Source organism: Microcebus murinus, chromosome X, assembly GCF_040939455.1.
Source record: "Microcebus murinus isolate Inina chromosome X, M.murinus_Inina_mat1.0, whole genome shotgun sequence".
NCBI classification, from domain to species: domain Eukaryota; kingdom Metazoa; phylum Chordata; class Mammalia; order Primates; family Cheirogaleidae; genus Microcebus; species Microcebus murinus.
The window spans coordinates 38549622-38574122 of NC_134136.1; the positions used below are offsets into that span (position 1 = coordinate 38549622).

Here is a 24501-nt window from a genome sequence, read left to right on the forward strand (position 1 = left end):
TTATGTGACAGATTGATTGTGTTTCTGATGCTCAAAAAAAGTTGAGAAGGACTATGTGGGGATTTCAGTCAACCAAAGGCAGAGCCTCCAACCAACGCACCTTTTGCCTTTTTACCTGGACACACCTTGCAGCACTTCCCATCTATTTTCTGAGGATACTTGCAGGGGTATCGATTGGGGCAGTGGATTTTCTTACACTCTTGCTTGGTGACATTACAAGTGCACAGCACACATTCCACAATGCCAAATGCCCGGAGGTTTGGGTGCCAGGACTCGCCATGGGAATAGGTCTTTCCATTGGAAACACACACTGGAAGAGAACACAGAAATGAAAACTAAAAGCTAAGGAGCTAAAATGGGTCTCTATGCTGAAAATCCAAGCCCCATATGAACTCCTTAACATGTCAAGTATCCTTTGTTCTTGTCATGGTCGTGGAGATACATTTACAGAGCAGTCTGTGTGACCAAAAAACAGCCTGAGTCACATTTTACTGTCAGCAGCTCCCCAGATTCTTTAGCAGCGACCTCCGGATGCTCACAAATGGCCTGACACATAGTAGGCAGTTCATAAATATTTTTTTACTACACTTGATCTTAGCCAAAAGGCCAAGAAGCTATTATTTTTTCAAATAGAGGAATGAAGGAATGCATGGAAGCAGAATTCTATCTGTCCTGGGCATCAGATAAGAAATCTCTAGTAGAATGTAGTATTAATATCTGCAGTTCCATGGAAGATTTGTATGGCCCTAGTTGATGTGTTACCAGGCATGAAAATTTCCTAGAGATATTTGCTTTCTAGGAAGGCTAGATGCAAAACCTACTGCTCTTCCCAAAGGGCAAATTTCTTCCAGATCCTGAAGCAAATCCATTCAGAAATGGTCAATGCTATAAGAGTCTGATCTACCAACATATATGGATGTGGAACTTGGTTGTGCTGGCCTACTTCCTGGTGTGGGAAAGAAGACAAGATTGAGGGGGAAAGGACCAATGACTCTAGGTAACTTGTGAGGCAATAGCCTTGTATGCCTTTAATCTTCAGGCAATGTCCTCAGTATCCCTCCTTAGAGTGGCTGTAGAGATTTGGCTACAGCGAAATCACTGCCTGCTCCACTGATATTTTTTGGCAGTCTGATTCTTTGTTGAGTGGGAAGTGAAGTCACCGGCTCCATGTTTTCTGAGGGGCCTGAAGGAGTGAGCATTTGGGCTACAGGCCAAGTGGCCTATAAAAGGAAGAGGCCACAGGAACATCCTTCCATGCAAATCAACCCAAAACATACCTGGCTCCTACTGTAAGGCATGGAGCCAGGCTCCAGGATAAGAACTGCAAGAGCTGTCAATGGAGAGTCTGAGAATGAGTTCTCTTCCTTTTTGAGAGTGCAGGAGCATTGTGGAGATTTCAAGCCATCACTGGGACTGGCTGTATTTCTCATTATTCCCATCACCTCATCATACCGAGGGAGACCTGTCAGCATCCCAATCAACAACATCTCTAGGGTGGGTTGTATCACTTCAGGCGGGGCTGGGGGGAGGGGGAGAAAGCCCCACTTGGGGCGTTTCTAGGAACTGACTGATTTGGCTGCAAGACAATGGCCTCAGAAGGATGAATCACTGGGTTACTTCTTTTTCATCGAGTCCACTGGGTCACATTAGGAAATACAGATGATTCCTGGCTGACTTTTTCTGTCCTTTGCAAGGGCTGCTGGAATACTGGGCACTCTAATGGGTCAATCCATGTAAAGATTTTCAAGAACCCAAACCAGAGAGGCTCCCAATCTTACAGTGAGACAGAACAGAGACTTGACACCTCAACTGTGAGGTTCAGGGCTGTAGACAGGATCACACAAAACAGGTCAGATGTGTTGTTCTCTCCCCTTCCCTCACCTCTTATCTCTCTTCTCCAGACAGTGACATTCTCTTCTAAACAGTGCGATTAAGTGGGTACATGGTCTGCCTCAAGAACATTTAGGCTGGATTCAAGTTCAAAATGGTGGAGTCCTATCACTTCTCCTCTTTGATTCTAACAAGGAACCAAGTAGATGTATCTTAGAGGACCACATCATAAGCAGGCAGGACTCCTAGCATTATATAGCTAGGTTCCCTCACCCCTAAACATGTGGACTAAGGGAACGGTCCAGACTGGGTGAGAGCCCACACGGTGCAGTAGAACAGGGTGAGGTCAACTCTCTAGAGGCAAACACAGCCTCTGCCCACCAAAAAATTCTCAAGATGATTTTGAATCATCCAGCTGGGGAGTTAGGAGTTGGGAGTGGGGACAAGCGATTCTCCAGTGAACTATAATGGAAAGGTCAAAAGTGAACTGCTGCATCCAAATCAATGGGGGCAAATGAATAAATGTAAACCAGCTGGGACTTTTGTAGGACACAGAAAATCAAGGGATGAACCTCTGCCCTGAATGTAAAGACGCCTTGTGGAAATTATGGGATTTGGGATTTTCAAAGTCCATTTTCCCACACTTTTTAAAAAGGCTTTTGAAATACTTTTAGAGCAAATGGAATCTATTGGAGGCAATTTAGTATTGAAAATCAAACTGCATCTTTACCTAACTCCTCCTTCTCATTTCATAAACTTGTATCAGAATGCTTTGGAACTTAAAAATAATAAATTTCAAATCAAACGCAGATCGATAGTAAATATTTCCAATTCTTCTAATACGCCACCATTTTTTATTAAGAGTTTTATTTTGAATGTTCTTTTAAGCCTGTAAGTTTCAAAAGCAATTTACTTTTTTATCTGTAATCTGAAATTTACATCTAACTAGGAACAGATGTGATCAACTAGCTTTGGCTTGACTAGCTTTGTTGAGATTTATGGTAGGAGTTCTTTGTAACGGATTGTTTTTCACTCATATTATTCAATCATTTGGTTTAATAATTTATTACTTTTAACCCATTCAGAGAACTGCCTTTGATTTGTTTTCCCTTTAAAGGAAACAAAACATGTTTGTGGTTTCATAAAAAGGAACCAGCTGAGCTCTTGCTCTGAAGAGCTGGTTGACAGGACGCCTAAGAAAGTAAGAGGTCAATTGTTTGGTTGAATTTCTCCTCCCCGCACCCCTGCTACTGGGAGGGGGATGCAGAAGTCAGATAATGCAGTGCAGGAAGAAATGGGGGCTGAGGATGTCTGTAGGTGCCTGCTGCAGCCAGTTGGTCGGCTGAATGGGCTGCATGTCAGCGTTAACCTGATCAGTCCTCCTGGTGCTCAGCCAGGTGGTTTCTGCATTTCTCACTGGATCACTCATTTCTAGGGACAATCTCATATGCTACACATTGAACCGGAACCCCTCATTGTGGAGCCAGGAATATATATATTTTTAACAAGAGCCCCAGGAGAATCTTGGGTGCAGTGAGGTTTGACAATTGCTATTTCTAATGTATGGATAAGAGTTTCAGAAGTGTTTTGGCACTGAGTGCCTTTGAATGTTGGTATCTTATGGGAAAATGAACTACCTCTCACTCTCTTAAAGACTCATGAAATTTTCCCAAACAGCCTCCAACTCCCAAGATCAACTGAGAAAATGCTGGAGGCTGCTTCACAAGCAAAGGGGCCTTCACTATACTCCTTTGGCTGCATTTAGGGAAGCCCTAAGAGTCCCTTAGAGTCACTTGTCCATACTCTGTAGACTTGATGGTAAGTGAGCCATGTGTGAATATGTGATTTTTGTGGGAGAAAGGGTCCTGTCTTACCTCCAGCCCTCTAAAGACCAGGGCTCCTGAAGTCAAAATGCAAAAGTGTATAAAAGGAGAATGTCCCTTACCTTGTCCATGCTTGTGTTTGTTATTGATGACGATTTGCACAATGGTCCCTGATGCTTGCTGGGAATCCATAAGAGCTCCCCGGTGACTTCTGGCCCCAGGAAACCGGGGCAGACCTCCAGCCTGTCGGCTTGGTGGAGGATCATAGTGAGAGCGGTGGTAAGAATGTCTCTACAAAATGACAAGAACAAATTCAGTCTAAGAAGTCTACCAATGAGATGGTGGAGATTCAGTTATATATATTAGAAGCCATTTGATGATTTTGATTTATAGTGATGAGCTCTGATCTTAGCTGCACACCCACCTACACCAGTAGAAACAGGGATGTGATAATGTAAAAGCAGCTCTGGCAATTCTTTTTCTAAAAGATGTTTTCTCTTCTTCTAGAAGATGAGACTAGATTTGTAGACAAACTCCTGGGGGAGAAAACAACTCAAAAGGCTAAAGTGTTCTTCCTGCTCCAAAGACTCTCACATTCGAGTTTCATAGTTAAGACAGTAGTCTGCAACACAGGGCAGAATGTAACAGAGGCCACAGGAGAAATAAAAAGTACTGTGAAAATCAGGAGGAAAAGAGAGCTTCCAGTTAGGGAGGGTTTGTGACTTGGGCCACAAAGGGTGGGTAGACTTTTTATAGGCAGCGTTTGTATGCAATAGTCCAGGCAGGGGTTTCCAAGCTGAGAAGGTGTAGCAGAGAACACAGAGTCCATAAAAGGGAACAGTTGAAGGATAACTTTCCAAAAATGGGTGGGAGCCAGATCATGGAGGACTTTAAATGATAGGCTAAAGGGTAAGGACTTTATTTGGTAAGCAATAGAGGTGAGGATATGGAAGGCTTTGAGGATTTTTTTTTTTTAAGTAGGGAAATAATGTAATCAGAACTGTATTTCAAAGCACTGAACCCTGATCATTTGTAGAGTGAACTAGACAGGAGGAAAAGATGAGAACCAAGTATACTCTTGATAAAATGTACAGAGACTCAAAACACAGGCAATGGTATAAGATCATACAGCACAGCACAGATACTCTAGACATTTTATAGATAGAATACTTGACAGTATATGACAGTAGTAGAATGTAAGCTCCACAGAGTCAAGGACTTTGTTTTATTCACTGTTATGTCTCCAGTGCCTGGAACAGTGCCTAGCATCTAGAAGGTGCTTATAAAATATTTATCAAATGAATGAAACTATGGTCCCTAAGGAAAGCGTAGAGTCTATATAGTACATATAATCTCACCATTGCTCCTTCAGCAAAGGCTCAAGACACATGATGAGCTCACTATTGGGCTACCCACCCCTCTCCCAGGAGCTGAGATAGCTTGGAGGTAGAAGAAAATAGAACGAATGAAGAGTAGAATCTTAAGGCTTAAAGTCAAATAACATTAATTGTGTTTTAGGGGCAATTGGCAATTGTTAGGGGTGAAGGAGGGGAACCCATTAAAAAATCTCCCACAGGCAATTAAAAAGGAAGATGCTTATATGCAGTGATAGAAACAATGGGAAACCTTGGGAAGATAGTTATGGGGTCCTCTGATGCCACCATCCCATAAAATATTGATTAAAGTTATGTGCTATAGACATACATGTTGTAAATTTAGCTTTGGTAAGTATTATTGCTCTCTTGGTGGGAAGGGGGCACTGGCGGGAGAAAGGGAGAGTGAACAGGAGCTGGAATAAAAGGATGTTTTAGACTTCTGAAAGAGAACATTATTCTCTCTAAGAAGAGCCCATGCTGATGCATTGCTATAAAAATTGACACATATGAATTTGCATCAATTTGTTATCATGCACACGAATGGGATTCTCAGTGCAAATATTTGTCATTCCCACAATGGTTCAGATGTCTTTTTCTGCCATAATCACTCACATCCCACTAAGGCCATTACAGATTGTTCTGTCCTTTCTGGAGTTTGTCAAATTTTTGCCAAAGGAACACACAGAAGACAGTTTGGCTGGTGGGTGGCCCACTGATGCTAAAAGGAAGGAGTTAGACAGGGATAGAATTAGAGAGGGAAGGTCACTGACCCAGAATAAGCTGCAAGTACAACAAGTTCTCTGACTCATGATGGTGAACACAAAATCAGAGGCTGTCCTTTAGCACCAGGGAGTCAGACCCTAAACATGTGATAAGGGTAGGAAAATGATTCAAGGCAAAACCCCAGAACCTCAGGGATTTTGGTCAGAAGCCCTATACTAGATCATTTGGCCCCCTAGAACCTCATCTTATTGAAGTTTTTGTTTTAAAGAAGCCCTATACTAGATCATTTGGCCCCCTAGAACCTCATCTTATTGAAGTTTTTGTCCAGGGAGGACAGGTGATTTATTCAGGGTGACAATGAAGACTGAGTTTTTGGAGATGGTGGGAGAGTGAGAGTAGGGGGATGATGAACAGAAGAGGAAGAGGAAGAGGATAAGGAGGAGAAAGTGAAGGAGAGAATGTCCAGTCAAATTCAGTGGTCCACAAACATTTGGCTAAAAGCTGCTCCAAAGAGTAGTTCTTTCAGATGATGAAGTCCTTTCCACTAGTGTTCACAACCACATACACCACTGCTTCTCCACTTTGGTCGCACTCCAGAATCACATGGAGAGCTATCAAAAATACTGATGCCTGGGTCCCACTTCCAGGGACTCTTTAGTAATTGGTCTAGGGGAGGCCTGGGCATCAGGATTTTTAAATACACCCCAGGAGTCTCTAATTTGAAGTCAAACTTGAGAATCACTGACATAAAAGATTTTCTGTTTTAGGGCTAGGGGTGGAAGGGGTGGTGTGTGATTTTGATTTAAGGGTAATGGCTCTTTCAGAGTCGCTCCCCTAAACTAATGAAAGAGGTTTATCAGGGACCATTCTGACCTTGTAACTTAGAGCAAAAGAGAAAAAGGCATTAACACTCTAGAATTGTAAGTGAAATTGGAGCTTATCTTAAAATCCAGCTGCAAATTGGATGCTTGAAGGGAGCAGGTCAAAAACCAGTTAGAAATGACCATATAGATATGCTTTGTTTTACTTTGCTTAGTATTTTGGTATTTTTTAAAATTTACTTACTTGAAAGACTGAAAATATTTCACGCTTTTGAAGTGGCTCTAAAACAGTTCTTTTCTGGTGTTAGAAAATCCCTACCATTATAGAGGCTCCCCAGGAATTTCTTCCTTACTTGTTCTAAGGTCTAAAACACAGGGGTTTTATAGGCAGAGACAGGAAATCATCAGAGTCCAGAAAGGGCCTTAAAGGGGCCTTAAAAGGGCCTTTGTGATTGTGATATTGTTTTATATATTGGCAAGATGTTACCATCTTGGGGGAAACTGGGCAAAGGCACATAGGATCTCTCTGTATTATCTACAATTCCAAGTGAATCTACAATTATCTCAAAATAAAAAGTTTCATTTAAAAAGTGTCTTCAGAATGTATTCTATAATATAATCCACAGAGGCATGAAAACATTGTACCTTAGTGACTACTAACCTAGGACTATCCTTGGCTGGAACACAAGCCAGTTTCCTTCGCAAACCATTGTTCTGACTATGTGAACGAGAGATAGATTTTTGCCTGTTTCATGTTGTTTCTATCCTAAACTCTTTAGCTTTTCTAATGGTCAATTTCGACGTAATCTACTGGGGGCAAAAATCAGAGTTTGGCTGTTGTCCAAAACAAAATTATGGTTGCTTTCATGTTTTGGCTTTCTACCCTGTGTCCACTTCTCCCTCCCCACATAACACACCACACACACACACACACACACACACACACACACCCACACACACACACACACCCCACATACTCCCCCCTTCAATGGCATGAGGACCAATTCATGTGAAATTACGACCTGGAAATCAGACAAAAGCTGTTTCAGGTTTTTACAAAGAAGTTGTATTTGAACCACTGGTTCCCCTTCCTGTGCACTTTGTAAAACTTGGTAAGCTGATGGTTTTCAGGCTGCCTGGCAAAATAAACCAATCAGCTGTGTTTCTGTTGAACTGAGGTTTTGATGGTTCCCTATAAAGAAGAACAGTTTACAAAAAGAACAATCTACTGGATAGGAAATGTGTTATTAGGGCTGCTTTTTTTTTTTTTCTTCACCATGCAGGAAGCTGGGCCTGCAAAGGATATTCAGAAGGGATTCTCATTTGGGGCTGGTCAAGAGCAAACAACAGATTTGAAGAATTTCTCTCTGATTTGAGGCAAATTTCTACGCATTAAAATTAATGAAAAGTCCCCTTTCCATCCCACTACCGCACATATTTCTCTCCACCTTCCACACCCATTTGTTCAACACGTATTTATTGGGTGCCTACTATGTGTCAGGTATATATTTTTCCATTACCACAGATGCTATTTATTATTCAAATAGTATTCCACAATATCTATCCTTTTTAGAACAAAGGAAAATATTTATTTATAATAAAGTGAAACCATCTGGCCATTTTGGTCTACCAGGCCCAAATGTTTGTTTCTAAAGATAGGTCTTAAACTCCTTTGAAAATCAATAACTATTTCAAGGCCTCACATTTCTGTACCTGACCTCTTTTGCTACAGGAACTACTGGATTAAGTCCAGCCCTTTCACTAGCAGCTTAGGAAGAACAATGAAGTTGAAAGACAAGGGATGGAGTTGGGGGCAGTGCAAAACGAAGTCAAAAAGAAAGACTACTTGGCTTAATTCCACACCTTTGCAATGGGAATGCTTATAGCTCTGCCTTGGGTGGTGCAAAGGCATTATATGTAACCAAAGTGTTTGCACCCCTGTAATATGCTGAAATAAAAAAAATTTAAAAAAGGAAGAAAAGCTAATTAATGGCATTACCAACAAGACAGCTAAAGTGGCCACAGTGCATAGTGTGGGTACTTCTTAGGGAGTAAGGCACATACTTTAAGGTGACTGAGCACTAAATTTGGTTTAGAATGACATCTGGGTGACAGCCCCTAATTTAGCAACTCTCAATGTCCTACCACAATAAAAAAAAATTGGGGCTGAAAAAGAGGAAACTCACAACACAGAAAACTAAGACTGACATCATCTCCTGTCAGGATCTGGAAGGAATCTCACTTACCATAAAGCAGATAGAACTGGATGGAGAAAATCTTTCCTCTGGGTCTATATTAACCAGCAAACTGGGCAGCCCACCTCTCTTGCAGGATGCTGCTTTTTTGAGATATCTAGAGTACTGTTCTCCACTCTCCCCCCACAACTCTTCTAAATTCTTTCAGAAAGAGCAGTGTCCTGAAAGCAATACTGCTAGAGAGTAAAGCAAATAGAAATTGTTCCATCTCACTGCTGAGGCCTTTGGGTTGGGGACATGAAAGTCAGAAGTGGCCCATATAATGACCAGGAACCCCAGCCTCAGCAACACTGTGATGTTTGTATCATTCTTTTTCTTTTTTAAGACTAGTCAAGTGTAGTAGCAAGAAGGGGTGAAAGAGTAGAGCAAAGAGTTCGACCTGTAACTGCCTGTGAACAATCAGTTGTGATAACTCACTACCTTTGGACCAGCCTGTATCAGTCATTTTATTGCATCTCCCATCAACACCTTCCTCACACCCTCAATATTCTCAGGCCAATCCTATAATTCCCTAGATTCCCGCCTCAGATCCAGTGCTTGCTGAGAACTAATTCCTAAGGTTTTAGAAAATCACTTATATTTTATTATAAAACTAATTGATACTTATGGGAAAATATCAAATGATACAGAAGATATAAAGTAAAAAGTCAAAGTCTACATTTCCTTCTGCTCACTTGTAGCCCTCCAAGATTATTACTTTTAACATGTTGGTATGTGACCTTCCAGATCTTTTTATGTGCATTTGCATACATGCACATAAAATTTTTGCATAAGGAAATGATAGTGTAAAATTTCCTCCTGCACTTTGTTTTGTTAATTAATATTTCTTGGAGCTCTATCTTACTACATTTAGATGTATCATATTATTTATAACAGGTGCACAGTGTTCCATAGATAGGGTATATTTAATCAAGACCCTATTGATAGACATTTAGGTGGTCTCTATTTGTTTTTCTCTTATGAGAATGATGCTGCAACGAATGTCCCTGTACACTTTTGTGTACAAAGGTATAATGAACATGTATTTATGTGCAATGATCATCTTGTACATTTTGTACACTTTTATAAGTCTTTTAATATGATATATTCTTTGAATTAGAATATTTCCTTTCAGATTTTAGGAAGTTTAAAGTATAATTCTTCTTAGACATGTATTTTTTTAGAGAGGGATCCTATTTTGTTAGTTACTTCAAAATGCAAACAGACAAAAGATGGTATTGCTATACATAGAGAGACGCCTACTTGTGAGGCTTATTCTGAGATTAATGCTGAGAACATAAATGAGATGTCACAGGGTGAAGGGAGGAGAATTAGGACTGCTATATTTTCTCTCTTATAACTATATGACTCCAAGCTAAGGCTTGGGGGAGGGTTTATGTAGATATGTCCAAAGTACCCACCAAAAGGATGGGGTGGGCTACCTTACAACTCCACAGAAGTTCCTCACTGTTGGGGACAGGGGTAGTGACCTACCTTCCTTACAGAAGGACATAAAGACTTGGCAAGTCATCATGAAAAGGGTACCAACTTCTGATCTAGATGAAGGGCTGGGACTATGGTTTCTGTGTGTACGTGTCCTGGCCAGTTACCAGTTATACAGTGCACTTAAATGGTTATAGGTTGGTGATGATGTCATTCAAGTTTCTGAGAAAGGGGAAGAAAAATGATGTTAGAAATCGGCCCTTTTTTGGATTTGCTGGGATAGTAGCCACAGGGAGAGGCAAGCTTGGCCTGGTGCTGTGAAGTGTTGAATTATTTGAGCTATTCACACTTACTGCTTCTCTGTTGGCAGGTTGCCGGAAGATATCACCATCAGAATGTTCCCACGACAGTTCTCCATCCCCTGTTTATTAAAAAGAAATAAAGAAAGAATCATACATACACAGAAGGGAAAACTATCACCCTTGCGACCTAGCAACATTTTTGGTACTATGATCTCAAAGTTCTCAGGATGTTTTAGTTCTGTGGGTGTCCTTCAAAAAATGACTCTGAAAGATTTCTCTGGGTGTGCCTCATTTTTCAAAACAACTCTGACAAAAGTTGCCACTTTCTCAATAGACCGTCTAGCCACATTATCCAGAATCTGGAAAATAAAAGGGAAAATAATCACTTTCCACCTTCATACAGACATCATTGTCACTTTTGCTTATTTTATTCCCATGACGGTTAAGTATTTTGCAGGTCATATTTAACTTGTGTTTAAACTACCCTTAGACAATGAGTTTTAAGGATTTGGTCTGTCATAATTTGCCATTATGTCTCTGAGAATCTGAAAGTTAAGGCAAAAGTTGCTATGATTAGAGTGTTTACATAACAAATATTTAAGATGCTCCCCTTAATTTTGCCTGACACACATTTCTCTAGGCCTATGTGATTCACTCTTTGTACAGAGAACCTCTTATCATTGCTAATTGCCTAAAGGACTTAGTTAGCATCCTGAAGGCTTATCATAGTTTTACATCTTATGCATTTTATTGATTTTGTTTATTGTCTGGTTTCCCCCATGATAGCTATTGTGTTCATTGATGTAACTCCAGGACCTAGAACGGTGTTGGGCACATAGTTAGTACTCATTCAATATTTGTTGAATGAATGAATTCTAAATCATGATATGATATATAGTGCTGTTAAATATTTCCTGGACTAGTCTTGTCTCTCTAGAGAGATTGTAAATCCCTTAAAATGAGAGACCACATCTTAGGCTACCTCTGTGTCTCCTAGGTCACTGCTTCTCAAAGTGTGCTCCCTGGACTGGCAGCATCACCTGGGAACTTGTCAGAAATCCAAAATTTCATACCCCACCCCAGACCTACTAAGTCAGAAGCATTGGGGTGGTGGCCAGTGATCTGGGTTTTGACAAGCCCTCAAGAGTATTCTGATGCATTCAGGAGTTTGAGAATAACCGGGCTGGAATATTTAACATATTATATTGCTGGATACACATCAGGTGCTCAATATATGTACTGAACTGCAATTAAAAATATGGAATTAAGTCCTTGGCTAAATGTATACTCTCTTCTTCCTGTTTATTCCATGGCTAAGTATTCCATGGTAGACTGCAAGCAGATCTATGTGGAAACCCTGACTGACCACTGGAAAAGCAAAGATGATTTCACCTGTGTTTATGACTAGAAAACAATGCCCAAGAGTCATTTAACATTCATTGAATGCCTCTTGAGTGAAGAGCCTGATCTTAACAGCAGAGGGAGGAGAGAAATCAAGCTGGACTCTTGCCCTTGGACGTTTGTTTACACACAGGTTGAAGGTGATAGGAAAGCACACACACACAAGACACATAACAACTAAGTCCAAATGGAAGATGAAGTCTGTCTGGAAGGTATCCAGCCATGTAATGTGAATATGTATATTAACAATGGCTGGATACTTTCTGGGCAGACCTTGTACACATGCTTAGGAGATATTGAATGAGAGGAGTGAGCAGAGTCAGATGTAATCACGGAAAGCTTCCTTAAATAACTGGTAAATCACATTTTTAGAAGTAGATGCCGCAAAGCATAAACAGATAGTGATGTGGGCAGAGAGTATCTCAACTGAAAGGAATGGCATCTGCAAAGGACCAGAGCTTTGGAAATAGCAAGTCACATACTGCAGACAGAAAGCAAGATGTGGCATAAGTAGAAACATCAGATGTGGAAACCAGAGAAATGGGGCTGGTAGTTGCACACAGAGAGAGAGAGAAAGGAAGAAGGAGAGGGAGAGCAAAGGAGAGAGGGAGGGAGAGAGTGGGGTGGGTTGTTGAGGGAAATAGAGGTGGTAAATAATTGCTGCATGCACTTCATAAGAAGACTGAAGAATTCACATTTGATCCTGTTACCAATCTTTATGTAGGGGTCCTATGGTAAAAATATTTGTGGAAGCTATTCTGGCAATGGAGCATAGACTAGTTGGGAAGCACCTGGAATCTGGCAGGCCAACCAGGAAGGAAGCTGCTATAGTAATATGTGATAAGCCACGAGAATCTGCACAATAATAGAGAAAGACTGAATCAGACTGCTGCAGATACAAAGAAAATGTCAAGGTCCTGAAGGAAGATTTGACAATGGAGGAGGAAGGCAGAGGGAAAAATAGTATATGATGACTCTCAGGTTATAAACCTGGAGAGCTGGGGAATGCCACTGTCATTGACAGTGATTGAGTGAGGATGAACGTAGATTTACTTGTCCCATTTTAGCAGGCAGTGGTGGGTATGAGCCAGATAAAATATGGGACCAGAGAGAAGACTAGAAACCAGAAAAGATTCACCAGCAAATGGCAAAACAAAATGTAAAAGCTATAGGATGTGGTTTCAAGCCTAATCTAAGTTGCCCCAAAAGAGAAAACAAATTAGGAAAGAAAAATAATAGACTAGCTCTCTTCATCAAATGTTCTTTTTAAATGTAGATTTAATGATTGGTACTAACATGAAATGTTTACTTAGTATGGCCTTCTGAGAAGTTCAACTTATAGCATTTAGACCCTAGAGTTTTTAAAGGGCTTTTAATTAAAGAGTATCTTTGAATACTTATAATCCAGTCAGAATCACAAAGCATCATAGAAGCATATAGTCCCGGTTACAAATGAGCAGAGAGGTAAGATGGCAAAGCAACGAGGCAAGTCAGTATCAAACATGGGAGCAGAATATTAATCCCCTGTAACACAAGTTCAGATGAATGTGTCACAATCTGTATTTGAAAACCTGAGCATTTGCAGACAGGCGTGTGCACCTAAATTTGAACTATTTCACTTCATTAAAAACTAGTGGAGCCATTAAATATGTATAGATACACACACACAGACACACACACACACACACACACACACACACACACACACAGGTTGAGTATACCCAATCTGAAATGCTCCAAAATCCAAAACTTTTTGAGTGCCAACATGATGCTCCAAGGAAATACTCATTTTGGATTTTTGGATTGGAAATGCTCAAGTAAGTATAACATAATACAAATATTCCAAAATCTGAAAAAAGTCTGAAATCCAAAACACTTTTGGTCCCAAGCACTTCGGATAGTATACTTAACCTGTATATAAATACACCCCCCCACACACACACACACACATATATATATATACTATGTAATAATATATACATTATGTAAATTATACATAAATATATATATAATATATATAAATACTAGGACTGCTAGCTAGTATTTCTGTTGCCTTTGGGCTTTCAAAGTCATCAAAATGTCATTCTCTAAGCTTTAGTGTTCTATTAGGTAGCTGCTAAAGGTTTCAACATTTTAGTTATTCTTTTAATTTAAACCATATTTAAATCAGAATTATCTTCTTACTGACATTTTGTATGGCTATAAATGGTTCTTTAGATCTAGGTATGATCTGTCTGGATAGCTGAAAATAAGTGTGTCTATTTACAATCTCAGATATTATATTTTGGAAAAAGTAGGTACCAATACCCTAAAAAAACCTGTTTCTTTTCTCTTTTTTTTCTGATTCAGTGGGCAAATTATCCTGAGTGAGATGGAGCCTCTTTCATTCAGCCAAGGTTTTTGTAAAAAACAGTGATTCTAATGGAGACAGATGGATTCTAGTTAATTCCGAGAAGCAACAAGATGTAATTTTAACCAATTTTTTAAACCAAAATGAAAAACAACTCTAGTGTACTGTATGTCAAACAATATTCATTTAACCTTAAAAGCCACATGTGTTGTTTATTCAAACTTCAATTATACTCTGAGTGGTACCCTATGGAGCTGGAATGGCTTGGCTTTCTGGTAATGGGAGAAATGGAGAACAAGTATTTGAAAAATGGTCAAAAGCTAGGCTGAAATTCAGACTGTTTATAACTCCCATGGCTTCCATTAATCTCTGGTTGGCTTGAGCAGGTCAGGAAAGTAAACCCTGTCCTCTCTAAAGGATGAAGTGTACAATGAGATTCTAAGATACCCATGAAGATAAGCCACGGATAGCAATGTGGCCAGAATGTGGCCACTTCTGAACCACACAAGACATCATAACACGGTGACCACAAGGCCCCATTTATCTCAGACAACCCACTTTTGTTACGTACTTTTCTGGTAGGCATTATTGTTTAGATTGCCCCCTCACTTTCAAAAGTGCCTCAGTTGGGATTGTAAATTATATAGTCACTCTAATCATAAGGCAAATAGAAATGAAATGAATCCCTGAGACAGGGGAAGTGATCTCTTATTCAAAGGAATAAGCTGAAATTGGCAGAATCAGGGCAAAGTGGAAGAGGGTAGGGAGGAAGAAATCCATAGTGAAATCTTCACTTACCTAAATTTGCCAGGTTCTGTGGCGGATTACTTTATTGCCAGTACTCTGTACCTTAGCTGGAGATTAAGGAGCAGGTGGAAGCAGATGACCTTAGGGTGCCTCTGCCAAACATCTAATTCTACAAATTCTGCTGGGAGGGAGCAAGCATGCTGAAATTTGAGGGAAGCTTTAACAAACACTGGTGTAGGGATTCTGCACTGATAGACATTTGAGCTTCCAATACTGATATACAGTACTATAAGAAGTTTTTCACTCTTATAAAGCGGAAAGTCATTTTTTTAAAAAAACATACTTTATTGTCAAATAAAGCACTTTATTGTTTGGACTGTCGATACAAGCTCTTAGCATTTTAAACAAAATATCTGCTTGAGAAATACTAAAACACAGACAACGGGTAACTTTCTGCCAACAGCAACAAGCCAAATCTGAAGAATACAAATGCATTTATCCAGAAAAATCAGAAATACTTACTTTTTTAAAGGTGCACTGTGAGGGTACATGTGTTTGCAAGAGAGAATCAGAAGAGAGGGAATAAAGAAACTGTTAGCTGGATGTTGCCCACAACCCACACTCTGTTCTTTCTATGGAGATGTGGCTAAACAGATGCAAGTTTATGGTTAGAAATGGGGTCTTTGCTTCCTAAAGTTGTAACAATGTATCTGCTGGATTGTTACCATATATGGCCCCTGGAAACAGAGACATCACAAAGTGTGTTCCTCCCAGAAGTCTAAGAGATAACAGAATTCCCTAACTCTGCTTTGCTTCCCCAAGTTGAGAGGCAGTATGGTATAATGGCTAACAGAGCAGACTAGAACCAGACAGCCTGCCTGGGTCCAAATCCTGGCTCTGTCCCTTCCTACCTGTGTGACTTTGGGCAAATAAATTAACCTCTCTGTGCCTCGGTTTCCTTATTGCTAAAATGGAGAAAATAATGCCTACCTCATAGGATTGAAATGAATTAGCAGGGATGAAATGAATTAGCACGTACAAAGTGCTTAAATCATTGCCTGACACACAGTAAGTGGCAGGCCAATGTCAGTTGTTATTCAACCCTCCCTTTTCTTCCCATTCTTTCCCTCCACTTTTTCCTCTAGCTCCTCAAGAATAGCTTACACATGGGGAAATCCAGCTTAAAGGACTCCCACAAGTGTGCTGGGTATTTAACAGAGGAAAGGGTTTGAATGAAACAAACAAACAAAAAAACCCTAGCAAACAGAAAATTTATAATTGCACATTGAAAGCGGATTATCTCCTTGCTAAATCATCAGAAGACAGGGTCCTGGAGATATTTAAAAAATCTCTGCAGAGATTCCTTCAGCTCATATCTTCTAAATTGACTTAGATTTTCTCATAATTATGTTAGTCCTCTATTTTCATCTTTTTAGAAAATGAGTTTTGCATCTTAATTAAAATCCATTTTCTCTCTTGGCTAAAAACGAGACTTAAAAGGATAGATATCTGCTTCACTGGGAAGCAGTGCAATATACATAGTTATAAAGTAAAGTGTTAAAAGTCCAAGTACCCCATTAAAGTACATTCCTGTGCTACCACATCCATGAACTAAAAATAAAAAGCAGGACAGAGAAGGGAAACTCAATGATATACCCATGTTTACATTCTGGTCAATGTGGAAATGAAAAGCAGTCAGTTGTAAGGTCCTTCTTCTTTCCATGAACACTACTTTGGCTTCCTGGCCTGCCCAAAGGGCACTGGACTACTTGGTAGGAGTGGGGGACATCAGTATGGTTTCAATACCTAAAGCTAAGTGGAAAGTAGATGTAGTCATACTAGCTCTTTGCTTGAATCAACTGGATGATTATATCTGTTCACTATAACTGGACTGCGGAGACCTAGACTTTGTAAGTTCTTATAGTTATTGAGTGGGTAATATTCAAGTATGATTCCTCTGCTTGCCATTATTCCCCTTTCTCATGTTTTTTCTCTGTTTGCACTGTCAGTCAACAAATCAGATTGATTTCTATAAATGTTGGAGTCTAAGCTCATAAAGACTATTCTAGTGTGAGTAATGGGCATATCCAATGGTGTTTCTGGACAGCTATGGCATTCCTTGAAGAAGTTAGAAAGAATACGGCTGAAGGAAGAGTGGCTTTAACCACCCATGAAGAAATAATTGCTCTGAAACGCTTCGCTGGGAATTCCTTATTTTTATTGTAGAACCAGACTCATATACACACACAAAAAGACCTGCAACCCTACAAACAGGATGGGGCATTATTGACCCTGACAGGATATCCCAGATGGCCAATTAGGAATCACTGCTATTAATTTGTTAAGCTCAATATGAAAGTCAGTGCTCTCCCATTCACTGTCTGAAGGACTTCGTGTCCAGGAAGAAATATTCTAGACACAAGAAACATGCCAAGAAGGAACATGATGACCTCAGAGGGGTGGGGGTCCTGGGATAGTCAGCAAGCATGTGGAGATGAATTCTGAGCACAAGGGATGGACAGAGAACAAAAACAACCTGGAAAGTTTCCATGGAAGGAGAAAGGTTCCAGTTGCGATTTGGAAGGAGAGGAGAGGTAGGCAGGGATAGAAAATCTCTAAGATGGTCCCGTATTCATGAACATAAATGATTCACTTTTGAAAAGAGATTACTAATGGTGGCTAGACTATTCTATAGCCATGAAAAGATCAAAGTATTTCAATATACAGTTGTCCCTCTGTATCCACCAGGGACTGGTTCCAGGACCCCCTGTGGATACCAAAATCTGTGAGTGCTTAAATCTCGGATATAAAATGGCATAGCGTTTGCATATAACCTACGCACATCTTCCCATATATTTTAAATCACCTCTACATTACTTATTATACCTAGTGTAATGTAAATGCTATATAGTTGTTACACTGTATTGGTTTTTAAAATGTATGTTTTTTATTGTTGTATTGTTATTTTTTATTTTTTCATTATTAATTTTGATCTGTGGTTGGTTGAATCCATGGATGCAGAACCCACAAATATAGAGGGCTGACTATAATTTGGGGTTTAAGTGAGAACATACTAACTCAAAAATTATTGTATTAATTTTTAAAATTTTCATTTTATTGTGGTAAGAACACTTAACATGAGATTTACTCTCTTAACAAACTTTAAGTGTACAATACTGTATTGTTAAAGGCACAATGTTGTACAGCAGATCTCTAGAATTTATTCACCTCGGAGAGGGAAACGGGCATAAGGTTTCAGTTATGCAAGATGAATTTTTATTTTTTTAAGTAGTGTTTCTCATTAACAATGTTTCCTTCCTATCATCATGACCAGGAGATGGTGGTGTTTCTGCAGAAAATGTGAGCCAAAACAAAAACAACTCGAGACTGATTTGTGAGGATCTATATTTGAAGTTGCTGTTATTTTCTCTCCAGTTTTCTTTGATTTTGAAACTGAAATGTTTGGTCGATTTTTATGATGTTTAAATTTGGTAGATTTGATGATGTATCTCACAAACGACTTCCCCCAAGATCCCCAGATTTTAGCCAAGATGGCATTTGAGGTAGAATTTTGCTGCTTTTTGGGAAAGAGAAATCAAGATTCTTTGGTAAAATGGCAATTGTCTTGAACACTGAGAAATTACTTTTAAACAGTTACTTCCAGTTTTAGTTACCTTGAAGGAATTAGGAGAAATACCTCAATTTCATAAAAAGAGATTCCAGTTTGGCTCACGTGAGATGTGTTGGATGAATGGGCTTGGGTTGAGTGAATTGTGAGTTCCGTCATTTCTCCTGCCTCCCTACCAGGCCTGTACTTGGAGCACTGTTAAGAGCTTTTTGGGACTGTGGGTCTCTTTGTTTTTAATAAATCTATCAGCATGATATACATTTAATACTATGCTAAGGGAAACAGGGGAAGAATAAAAGATGTTCCTTTTCTTACAAAGCCCAGTTGGGAAGCCAAGACACACAAAACAATGAATGATATAAGAAAATGTTTTTAAATGCTGAACTCTATGAACAAGATTAAGCCCTGAAGGTGGTCAAAGAAGGAGATCAATGAGGATAAGAGTCATCAGGCAAGACTATTTGAAGAGGTGCAACTTTAGCTGAACTCTTGAAAGATGAGTGGGATCCTAACAGGTAGAAAAGAGGAAGGGAGCTATTCTAAGCTTGTGAGGAGTAAGGGTTTAAGAAAGGCACATAACAGGAGGGAAGGTAGAAAAAAACAGAACATGTTATAGAACAACAAGATCAACCAGCCTAAAGGAAAAGGTGTGTGTATTAGTGTCAGAGAAATGATGCTGGGTAGTAGATTAAGGAAGGATCCGATTGTTTCACAGATGGTCTTTAAAAATAAGCAGAAGAATTTAGATTGGATAATATGGTAAGAAATGGTAGTCACTGACCAACATGATTAAGTAGTTTTTTTTTCCTTTCTTTTTTATTTCAGCATATTACAGGGGCATGCATGTTTAGGTTATGTACATTGCCCTTGCCCCACCCGAGTCAGAGCTTCAAGCGTGTCCATCCCCCAGATGGTGCGCACCACACCCATTAGGCGTGTATATACCCATCCTCTCCTCCCTCCTCCCATCTGCCCAACAACCAATGAATGTAGTTTCTTAAGAAAATTCCTAGACTAGGGTATTATGCAGCAATACAATGTACAAAGAACATTATAGAGATTCCTACAGCCTTGGGGAAGGGCAGGTTTCATGGTGGGATCAGAAGTTGGAGATCCTGGGACTGCAGGACAGCCACCAGTTATCTCCCTAACTTTTGAGCCAATCTTCCCTCACCCTGGAATGCAGAGAGCAAGAAGGAATGCGATGTGAGTTGAGGCTGGAGAGATAGTCCTGTGGAGTCTTCCTTTACCTCCCTGACTAGGTCAACCCCTTGCCTCACTTACTGGCTTTTATAACACCTTTCCTTTGTGACATGTGGCACAGTTGCAACTTTATATTTATTTGCATCATTATATGGTAAACGTCTGTCTTCCCCACTAAAACTCCATGAGGGCAGGTTCCATGTTCATTTTTGTTCACCACTGTATCTCCAGCACTGGTACAGTGCCAGGTGGATGCCTAACAAATGTCTGTTGAATGAAAGAAGGTAGATATTTACACTTGGGACTCCTTAAGCCTAGAGACGGAAAAAAGTGGGATGAAGGTGGTCCCAGGTGTTTGGGGGTGGGTAAGTTGAGGCCCTGATGAGGAAAGATGGGCAATGTGGTTACCTTCTTAGGAGTATCTGCATATGCTAATGTGCCATGCATGTCCCCTCTTCCCCTTTACTTCCCTGCACTAGAAAAGGCTCTTGTCACAGGCCTATAAATGGATCCCAACAGGTAGCATGGGGGTTAAGAACTTGGGACTCTGGAGCCAGATTGATTAGGTTCAAATTCTAGCTCTGCCACTTACTACCACGTATCCAATGACAAATCACTTAACTTCTCTGCCTCAGGTTTCCTCATCTGTAGAATGGGATATAAATAGTTGCTACTATTGTTGTGAAGATCAAATGAGCTATCCCACACCTAAGTGCTTAGTACACTGCCTGGCACATAGTAAGTACTACATATATCCACCATCTAAGAAATGCATTCTTGGCTTTCAATACAGTCAACAGCCTACCCCCAAATACCTCTCCCTTGTCTAGAATCCAAGTACATAGCCTTCCCCACTGCTTTGGCAAGATAAGCAGGAGACAGGAAGCAGAAATGATAAACGGTGGAGGGAAGCTGAGTGTGGGTTTGGGTTTGAGGCCTATCTGCCCAGAATGTGGCATTAGTACAATCTCTGAAGAGATTTTTTCTTCTGATAAAGTTTCCCTTAAGGTTCCAGTGGCTATTTACGCTATGCTTGGAGCCCTGATGAGGTTTGCTGAAGTGCCAGCAATGACACACATGGTGCCAATACCCTCCTGAATGTCCTAGCCTCAAAGAAATGTCTAAACAACTAAGGCGGGGGGCGGGGAGGTCTGAGATCCAATCCACATCCAGGATTGCTGTCTGACCCAGGAAGAAAGGCACACCTTATTGTTTGGTGACAGTGCAGAGGACTGTTCAATGAGGCCCTTTATGTCAAGGTTTACAAGTTCAGCACTCAAAAGGTTATTTATTTTTCAGTATTTGGCCTGCAGTTAGGGTGGCCAGCATAGGAAAGAAGTGTCTGAGTTCCCTGCTGTATGAGTAATATGCTTATACAAGATACACCATCATAAAAACATCATTTTCACAGAAAAAAATAACTAGGTGATTGAAAATTAGAACTTCAAAGGAGTTTCAACCACATTATATATAACTGAAAGATGTAAAAAAATTGGAGTCACAGAGAAAACAATAATTTTTATAGAAGTGTAGGATTTAGTCTTTAGAAGGAAAGATGAAAGAAAATGGTGTGTTTAGGCCAGAGAAGAGATTGCAAAGAAAGAATTTAATGAATTGTCAAGTATATGAAGGGACAATATATGATCAGTAGTAATTAGCTTTTATCTATTGCTTATGAGGACATAAAAAAAGAAAAGAAATTTAAATTGTGACAAGAGAACTGTTGAGAAAATAGTTCTGGGATCTGTTATCACAAAGGGCTAGAAATAAAGTTCTGTCTATGGAGAAACAAAATAAATAAAAATACAAATAAATACAAAGGCAAAGCTACTGGAGAGAGAGGAGAAGGTGCAATTCTACTTAACTCCAGGGTAATATAGTAATTATTATATAAAATATAAAAATTATCACTTATTAGGCAATAACTCTGTATTAGGCCCTCTCTCCTAGTAATTTATGCCATCTCAAGTAAACGCTACAGCCATTTCACAGGTGATAGACATTATAATCTCCATTTTTACAGCTGAGAAAACTAAGGTTCTGAGTGGTTAAGTAGCTTTTCCAAGATAAAAGCACTAGTAGGTGGTAGCTTTGCAATGTCAAATCTATTACCTTCTGGCTTCAGCGCCTATGTCCTTTGCACTATATCATATTGCCTCTTGGCTGTGGTAATATGTCTTTTTGTGATTTCCTCTCCTTTCTTTCATTAATTGTTCTTCAATTTAGATTTAACATATCCTTTTCCCCAAACAAAATAATCTCAGCCTAACAGCTGGATTATAGTAACCAGCTGGCTACATTAGCAACCACATGTCCACCTCTGCTCAGTATGGACTTTCTTCCTTTTGGGCAGACTCAAAGTAAGTTGGGGTAAAGATGAGAAAGGAGGTGAGAAACAAAATATCCATCTTTCCTGACTGAAACCTAACAGCTGCACTGTGGTACACATATATACACATACATTGTTAGAAGCACATATGGAAAGATCTGGGGCCCTACTGAAGCATAAATCAAATTAGGCTGTAACTAAATGCATATCGACCTACAAGAGCTGGTACAAATAGCATATTAAAAGTGATAAGCATATACTGGTAGTAAGAATAAGGTCACTCCTTCCAAAAAGCAATATTAATTATAATGTCCTAGAGTGGGATAGGGGAGAAAAAACAACTTGGAGATTAGGAATGACACTGAGTAATTTCCTATGCAGCATGAATGGATGTATAGTCAGTACCATCCACCACAGTCAATCAGCAGTTCAGGGGAAAAAAACACAAGCATCATATCCTATTTTAGTAGCAATTAATTAAAAGCATGGATAACATTCTAGTAATCTTTCCAATCTAGTGTGCATTCATTCGAAGAGCACCCACTCTGTGCCTAGTGCAGTGGGGAAAATAAGGACCAATCAGAAAGAGCTTCTGCCTTAAGGAGTTTATTCATTGGTAGGGACAATAAGACACAGGTACAAATGATAAAAGGCAAAAGGTGACAAGGTGATAAATACTCCTGGAGAAGTACAGGTTACGTGCTGAAGGGTCCTAGAGAGGAGACAGGTTTACTCATAGCTTGGAGGATTAAAAAATGTTTCATAGAGGAGGTGGCATGTAGGGTGGCCTTTGAAAGATAAGCAGGATTTGAGGGTGGACAAATTAGGGATGGAGGTGGGAAGGCAGAGAAGAGACAGGCCTTCCAGCTAGGTATTTATCAAAGACAGCCTGTGTTAGAATCTGAGGAAGATGCATTTGAGCTAGGTCTTGAAGGACTGGCAGGACTTCCACAGGAAGGGATGAAGGAAAAGGATTTTCTAGAAAGAGGTACCATTCTCTCCTCTTAACCTGTACATGTGCGGTTGTTACTTAGGCAGCCATGTTGTCTCCTTTTCCTCCCAGTTCCTTATCATAAAATACCTACCACTCATTTACCTTAAACTTGGTTGCCATATGGTTGGAATTAGATGCTTTGACCAATTGGAGACTGAAATTGGTTGCTTTTCTATTGGTTTGCTAAGGTTTCAGACTTTTAATAGGTTCAATTTAGGTGCAATAAACTCAGATGTAAAACCATCATTTCGGGTTGTCCCTAGTCATCTATATGGCCTTAGGAGTGGTTTCTCAAAGTAGTGGCCCATAGACTACCATTCTGCATCAGAATAAGTGATAGGGGTCTGTTTAAATGCAGATTCCTGGGCCCCATCCCAAAGCTACTAAATCAGAATCTCTGCAGTGTGGTCCAGGGATCTGGTCCAGGGATTTTAACAAGTTCTTTAGGTGATACTGAAGAATACTAAAGCCTGAGAAACACTGAGAGGGAGTAGAGAGAGCAAAGGTACAAAGGTACAGAGCACAGGAACAATGTATTCATCCTATAAAGGTAAACAGAGGCTAGACCATGGAAGGCCATCACTGTTATAGTCGGGGTTGACATGTATTCTAGTGGCAACAGGGAGCCATCCCTTCCAGTGCAGAGTGTTGTGGTTAAGAGCCTGAAGTCTGGAGCCAGGATGGCAGGACTTAAACCTTAGCTCCTCAACTCACTAGCTACCTGATCTTGGACAAGATTCTCAACCTCGCTCTGCCTCAGTTTCCTCATTTATAACATGTGGATAATAATAGTACTCACCACATAGGGTTGTCATGAGATTAAATGAGTTCATATCTGTAAAATGCCTAGAACTGGGACTTGCATCTAGTAAGTATGATATGTCAGTATAAAGACTTTTAAATAGGGGTGTGGCAAAGTTAAGCCTATCTTTTTTGGAAGATTAAGGTGACAGTAATGTATAAAAATTACCTACCTGTCCTGCATCAGCAAGTTCTATAATTTTTTCCCTCTAACTCAATTCTCAGTGGTTCTCTACTTTGGCTGCACATTGAAATCACCTCTTCCTCCTTGTCTGGTATAAATCTACCAAGATAATTCCAATATGCACCCGTGGTTGAGAACCAATGCTCTAAATATATTTCAAATTTGTACACTTTTCATTATTGAGTCCTTACTATGTATAAGACATTGTACTAGGTCCTTTTCTCATTTAAATCTCACAATCATTTTGGAGGCAGCAGCTAACATTATTCTCACTTTAAAGAATATTAGAACGGTTGAGTAAGGCCATCCAGC

The 24501-nt window shown here is 39.9% G+C and overlaps 1 protein-coding gene across 4 annotated transcripts in view; it reads right to left on the bottom strand.

The window, feature by feature from the left end:
• CHRDL1 (chordin like 1) overlaps window positions 1–24501 on the bottom strand; it is a 120362-nt gene that overhangs the window by 13160 nt on the left and 82701 nt on the right. For 2 of the 4 annotated variants that reach the window (XM_075999113.1, XM_012750040.3), the window contains exons 7-9: window positions 10604–10671; window positions 3776–3944; window positions 116–310 (exon numbers count right to left, since the gene is read on the bottom strand). In XM_075999113.1, the coding sequence (XP_075855228.1) occupies window positions 116–310; window positions 3776–3944; window positions 10604–10671 (432 nt within the window). Of the gene's footprint in view, window positions 1–100; window positions 311–3775; window positions 3945–10603; window positions 10672–24501 lie in introns of all 4 variants that reach the window. The other 2 variants (XM_012750031.3, XM_012750023.3) reach the window with 1 other exon arrangement.